The sequence below is a fragment of the Hemibagrus wyckioides genome, linkage group LG05 (assembly GCF_019097595.1).
Source record: "Hemibagrus wyckioides isolate EC202008001 linkage group LG05, SWU_Hwy_1.0, whole genome shotgun sequence".
In the NCBI taxonomy this organism is placed as follows: domain Eukaryota; kingdom Metazoa; phylum Chordata; class Actinopteri; order Siluriformes; family Bagridae; genus Hemibagrus; species Hemibagrus wyckioides.
This window is the reverse complement of record NC_080714.1, coordinates 17,784,323-17,791,176: the sequence shown is the minus strand read 5'-3', so window position 1 is coordinate 17,791,176 and position 6,854 is coordinate 17,784,323. Positions and strand designations below refer to the sequence as shown.

At 36.0% G+C, this 6,854-nt stretch overlaps 1 protein-coding gene across 5 annotated transcripts; it reads right to left on the bottom strand.

Annotated features, from left to right (window-relative positions):
* Positions 1-19: 19 nt before the first annotated feature.
* si:dkey-183p4.10 (uncharacterized) lies at positions 20-6,745 on the bottom strand. Of its 5 annotated transcripts, none has more exons than XM_058390296.1 (8): positions 6,344-6,745; positions 6,003-6,156; positions 4,946-5,785; positions 3,206-4,858; positions 3,026-3,098; positions 2,717-2,777; positions 2,512-2,634; positions 20-1,271 (listed from the first exon to the last, which is right to left on the bottom strand). In XM_058390296.1, exons 2-8 carry the CDS (start codon positions 6,043-6,045, stop codon positions 1,170-1,172), a joined length of 2,895 nt encoding a protein of 964 aa, XP_058246279.1. In that variant the 5' UTR covers positions 6,046-6,156; positions 6,344-6,745; the 3' UTR covers positions 20-1,169. The 5 variants fall into 5 exon arrangements, with proteins under 5 accessions (XP_058246279.1, XP_058246281.1, XP_058246277.1 ...); XM_058390298.1 differs by having other exon boundaries at positions 4,955-5,785; XM_058390294.1 differs by having other exon boundaries at positions 50-1,271; positions 3,206-5,182; positions 5,270-5,785; positions 6,344-6,743.
* Between the last annotated feature and the right edge of the window lie 109 nt (positions 6,746-6,854).

Here is a 6,854-nt window from a genome sequence, read left to right as displayed (position 1 = left end):
ACAACATAAGAGACTGTAACGATGAACAAATATAAGAGTAATGTATAAATTTGTGTGACACATTTAATGGAAACTGTCACTTTTTTAAAAAGATTACCCCAACCAAAGATACAGAGAGAGCACTTCTGAGCACGATTTACATTTACACATTTTTACTTCCATCTGCAGTATATTTATAAACCTAGCATGTACTTTATTTTTATTAATACATTTACAGGAGTTTTTACAGGCAAAAATGTTTACATTTTACATTCAATTAAATGTTTATTATTATCATTATCCTGAATATCTTATAAGCATCAACATGCCAATCTGTATCGAAATTCCAATTTGGGTAATATCTCATCAAAGTTTAATCATCATACAAGTAAGCTTATTATATTTATTGTTAAAAAAAAAAGACTGTGAGAAATAGTGGTTAATAGGCTTAGACATTTGATTGGCAGCTTGTGATATATATATACCAACATTCCACATTCTGTAAGTAAAAGCATTATTATTATTAGCGTATTCGTACATGCAAATCTTTTAAGAAAGAAACAAAGTTTTCAGACTGAAGGAGATTAAATTGTGAATGTGAATTTGCAGTAAATCATTATGAAAAGTATTACAGTTTCAATCCACATGCAATGAATTTTGGTTTCCTAGGAATGGCACCTAGTAACCTAGTTTCCTAGTAATCATACACTCTGTTTTATTAAAGACCCCTCAAAGTATTTCAGTCCCAGTATAAGTGATTACACTAACTGCATGGCATGTTTAGAGGAGTTTGACATCACTGATAATGGTAATTCAGGATTCTATGCCAGTAGAGAAAAAATGCTGAAAACTTTCTTGTATTCAACTAGAATCTTTCCCTTAATGCCCAAATGGCACTAAAATTGTCCAAGAGCTGTTATGTTATGGAGAAAAAAAACAATCCTTTTATAGCATTTAAAAAGGTTTTTGTAGAGCATGTCGGGAGGCTGCAATGTTACCAGAAATAAAGTTGGTCTAAAGTACATTGAATTTTGCCTGCTGCCTATTTTACAAACATTACTAAACTGCTAATAATATTCAGAAAACATCCCATTCTACATTTATACCTGCACCAAAAAGGTAAGACACCCGTTTAAGTAAAATACTCATTCTTGTTGTGTTTTCTCAACCAGGAACAATAAGGTGTGAATTCAGTGAATCCAGTCCATATTTTCTGTTGCCCACCAGAACGATACGATGCCTATTGCCGTCAGAAAGCCAAACGCTAAGATGGATTTCAGCACAGCAAGACACTGCAAATAGAAGGACAGAAACATAGAGAAGTTTGATGATCAATTAAACAATGAACTTATCTGTTACTAATGTACTATTGCAACTACCATTGAGGCGTTTGTCTGCTCAACATATAAGATTTATTCATTGCATTGTATGTTAAAAATCCTTATACCATGGTACGCTACTTATATGGTGAAATTTCTGTAATCAGATATTTATTTAACATTGTTAGAAGGAGTCTTCAGAGTCCGAGTGTAAATGTCAGAAGTAGCTGTATTAATATATATATATATATATATATATATATATATATATATATATATATATATATATATATATATATATATACAGTCAAGCCCGAAATTATTCATACCCCTGGCAAATTGTGACTTAAAGTTACTTTTATTCAACCAGCAAGTTTTTTTTGAACGGAAATGACACAGGCTTCTCCCAAAAGATAATAAGACGATGTACAAGAGGCATCATTGTGGAAAAAATTATTACTCATCCTTTATTTACATTTGAACAAAAAGTGGCATGTATATATCATTTCTTCATTTTTTTAAAGTGAAAAAAGGGGTAAAATATGCAGAAGATACTGGATAACCAAATTATGTGCATAATCTGGTAGATTTTTCTGAAAAACAGTAGACAGTTTAACTGCTCAGGACTCATGAATGACTATCACATTCACAGTCACTGATCATCCAGTTACATCACAATATTATGAAACAATTATATCTAATGTAGTGTATTGTATTTTTTTTTATTCAGGGCAGAACTAAATAAATTATTATTATTGTTTAATTATTAAAATTTTGCAGATTCTGCAAAGCATATGTAAATGTATGACCTCAACTGTGTATTACTAAAATATAAGTATTAACAAACTTGTTTTTTGTATAGAAAACATAGTAAAAGTATTTTTACTTAAATGAATATTTATTATTGCTTTGGCAAAGTACTTTGGTATAAGAAGAATAGAAGACTTTAGGGTGGAAAGGCATCACACCTTTATTTTCCTACAACACCAAACTCCAATGTTTTCTTCATTACTTAAATGATGAACAGAAATGGCTAATAATCAGAAAAAAACTACTGTTTGTCTAAAGCATCTTCTTGGATCTGAAAGGTGTTACACATTTAGTTGTATTTTTCTCCCTCAAAAACAGTGGTTGCAAAAAAAACTTAAAAGCTTCAAACTGTTTCTCGTTCTTTGTTTAAAGTCGAACTGATCACACCAGTACTGATTTTTACCTTGTTCCTCCGAGGAGGTTGCTTCACTGGAACATTCACAGGTTGCTGTTCCTTTGGTTGCAGCTTTGGCCTCTCAAGGTAGTAAGGGTTCTCCAGGGGGTCATCATCTGACTCACTGATATACTACAAGACAAACACTAACGTGAGCTCTCAAACACTGCATGATCACGTCACTGCTATAATCGAGTCATTTAGACACAAATACCTCTGGTTTCAATGTGCTGAATTCTGGCATGTGGAGATCTGAGTCCACTTCCTCTTCAGAACTATGAGATGGAGAACAAGACCAAATCAGGTAGATATGCAGCCTCTTTTTGTAAAAAAGTTTTCATTAAGCACAAGGGATCCACAAAGATTGTTTGGTTTGTTCCTCTGAGAGAAGCCTTAACAGTTATGTGTATAATCCAATATCAGAGATTTATACAGAAGGAAAACTAGAACCATTATCTATCTGAACCTTTGAGGAATGAGCTTTCAGTAACTGTGGAAACTGATCATATCTACAGATCATTACCTCTCAGAATCCTCTTCACGTTCTGATGATGAAGATTCCTGATCCAAACAAAAGGTAACCTTGTGGTTCCTGCCTAAAGGGTAAAAGAGTAAAAATGTCTGACTTACTCTCAGTTCAATCACAGTTTCATCAATGTCGAAAAGGTAACCGGGGGAACAGTGTGTCCTGTGTAGAACTTACCCACTTCATCCTCTGGTTCAGCCTGATCTCCATAAAACTGATAAAACGCCTCAATTCTCGTTTTCTCCAGCTCCCAGTCCCTCTCGTTCCCTTCCTCATTGTCATCAATGTCTAACTCCTCCAGGGCTTCTTCCTCATTCTCTTGCTTTTCTCCTTCACCTGAATTGATTGGAACTAAATCTTCACCTTCACCAGTCAAGTCCCAGTCATATTCTTCCATGTGCAGGATGTCATCATCCATGAGCAGAGATGAGGACCACAAAACCTCAGTTAATGCATTTTTGGTATCCTCTACATTATCTGAAGTTTCTGAAGATGATACTTCATGGTCTTTTAGGGCTGTGTCTGATTGGACCAGTTCGGTGCTATGGTGTAACTCTGTATTGGATTCCTTATAATATGAAATAGAGCTTGTGTTTGTGAAGCCGCGTTCCCAGAACAATGAATGTTCCTCGTCCTTTTTCTCAGGACTGATGGCATCCAAGACCCCTGTATCTTTATACATGTAACCAATATCGTTATCCACCCTCAGCATGTCCACTGTTAAGTAGTTATACTGTGAAACATGATTCATTTCCTCTTCCTGGTTTACTGATGAGATAATATTAGTTTCTTCTTGGCTGGAGCTGCGATCATCACTACTACTATCACTGATGTTGTCTGTTTGATCACTAACATCACTTAGATCTACCGGATCCTCCTTATTCGTTATATCTTCCTCTGTGTTTATATCATTTATAAAAGATCCTTGGACACCATCTTCATCTTCTCTCTGGATAGACAGATCTACATCTACAGATGCAGAAATCAGCTCAACCTCCAGGCCTTTAATCCCAGAATTATAATCCAAGTCAGGACTTTCTTGGTTTTGTAAGTTCACATTTTCTGCATTGAACAGGGGTTCAAGTGAAGGTTCTTCACTTTCACTGTGTGATAAATCTGATGGATAATCTGCAAGGCTTTCCTCGATCTGTTCTTGGTCTTCCTCTGTAAACTCTTTCATATCATCTCTGACATAGTATTTGTCAGCATTTTTTGAACTCGTTGCAAGAAATGGTTCCTCCTTGATATCAACAGATTTACACAGAGAAGATTGTGGTGTGTTGTAGTTTTCTGGTAATTCTTCATCTGATTCTGATGACGTCTCTTCGGGTGTTTGACACCCTTTGGACATCAGAGGTGACACTTGTGGCTCATATTCTACATTCAGTGATTCAATATGTTCCTCCTCTGTGCGATCCTTTTCAGAAACACCTGCTTCTAAGCATCTTAGCATGTTTCCTTCCTCTGCAGTACACTCGCCAGCTGCATCGTTTAGTTGTTGTGCTTCTGCCATCATCCCTTTTACAACCTGATTGTTTATTTCATCATGAGAGAGACAAAATATAGAGTCTGTGTTGAAATACAATGAATTACTTGCCTCACCCTCACAGTTATCAGAGTTGGATTCATTTTCTTCTGATGACGTCTCTTCGGGTGTTTGACACTCTCTGGACATCGGAGGTGACGCCTGTGGCTCATATTCTACATCCAACGTTTCAATATGTTCCTCCTCTGTGCGATCCTTTTCAGAAACACCTGCTTCTAAGTCACTTGCCATGTTTCCTTCCTCTGCAGTACACTCGCCAACAGCATCGTTTAGTTGATGTGCTTCTGCAATCGTCATATTTACAACCTGATTGTCTATTTCATCATGAGAGAAACAAAATGTAGACTCTGTGTTGATAGACAATGAAATACCTGACTCACTCTCACAGTTATCAGAGTTTTGTTCACTCTCTTCTGATGACGTCTCTTCGGGTGTTTGACACTCTCTGGACATCGGAGGTGATGCCTGTGGCTCATATTCTACATCCAACGTTTCAATATGTTCCTCCTCTGTGCGATCCTTTTCAGAAACACCTGCTTCTAAGTCACTTGCCATGTTTCCTTCCTCTGCAGTACACTCGCCAACAGCATCGTTTAGTTGATGTGCTTCTGCAATCGTCATATTTACAACCTGATTGTCTATTTCATCATGAGAGAAACAAAATGTAGACTCTGTGTTGATAGACAATGAAATACCTGACTCACTCTCACAGTTATCAGAGTTTTGTTCACTCTCTTCTGATGACGTCTCTTCGGGTGTTTGACACTCTCTGGACATCGGAGGTGATGTCTGTGGCTCATATTCTACATCCAACGTTTCAATATGTTCCTCCTCTGTGCGATCCTTTTCAAAAACATCTGCTTCTAAGTAACTTGGCATGTCTCCTTCCTCTGCAGTACACTCGCCAACAGCATCGTTTAAGTGTTTCGCTTCTGCCATCATCGTGTTTACAACCTGATTGTTTATTTCATCACGAGAGAAATAAAATGTAGACTCTGTGTTGATAGACAATGAAATACCTGACTCACTCTCACAGTTATCAGAGCTGGAATCATTTTCTTCTGGTTCATAAACAGCAGTGATAGTCTCAACTGAGCCTTGTTCTGAAGTCCTGAGTTTACTAGCATCTTCTATTTCCGCATCCATAACTAGCACTGTTTGTGAAGTGTGAAGTGTGTCCTCGTCTGACTGTAGATGCTCAAAATCAATTTCTAACAGAGACACAATAATACACAACATATATAGTCAATATATTACAGTTTAATTACATAACCACACTTTTTATTTTTTATTTTATTTATTTTTTTAATTATTAAAATTCCTTCTTTTTTTTTTTTTTTTAAAGGATTGCCTGAAGATCGCTTTAGGTTTTTATACAAAGAAAACTGATGCACACATTGCTCAAAACTGATACTGAATTATTCTTACCTAAAAATGTATCCTTAAGCAAATCCGCAATGTTTTGCTCCATCTTTGTTGTTGTAAACTGTAACTTGTAGTTTCATTTGATGAATTTCATGTGATTCTTAATTCCAAATTTGTGCTCAATCAAGTGCTTGCTTCTTTGTCTGACAGTCACTTCCTGTTAAAATCAGGTCATGAAAATGTTTTCATCCTCCGCACACTTTCAGTACACGCGCACAATATACTTTATTAAGTAAAAAATACTTTACTCTTAAGTTTACAGTTAAAAACCTTTGGACTGGTTAACGATATTGCATAAATGTTGAAATGTGTTTATCCAAAATGAAAACCCATCATGAAATTACCTGTTTTTGCGTCGTTGGTTGAGTAAAATCTGATTGCGCTGTGGTTTCAAACGCATGCAACCGAGTACCCCAGAAAAGGTACATCCTCTTTCAGTACCAGGAACAGCTGTACATGCATGCTGCAAAAACTAGGCCTGCAAACATGTCTGCATCACTTCATCTTCTCAGCATTTGCATTTGGTGAGCGTTATATTCCCCGGTTTACTAGCCACCTCAAAGACGTAAACATGTTCTCTCATACAGAAATAAAATGCACATATAGTAAATTTCAGTTCTGATAAAATAACCATGTTGTGGTTTATTGTCTGTTTCTATAAACAATGCAACTATATGACTTATCGTGGAAAATAAGCAATACCAAGTAACGTGTGAAATATTTTATTACAAGTCATCAAATTTGAAAAAGCTACTCAAGGATTTAGAGAAACAAAATAATATGAGATCACACACACATTTTGGGGGATTTCAAGGGTTCGGGGGAAAAAAGACAAGATATTAGAAATGGAGATAC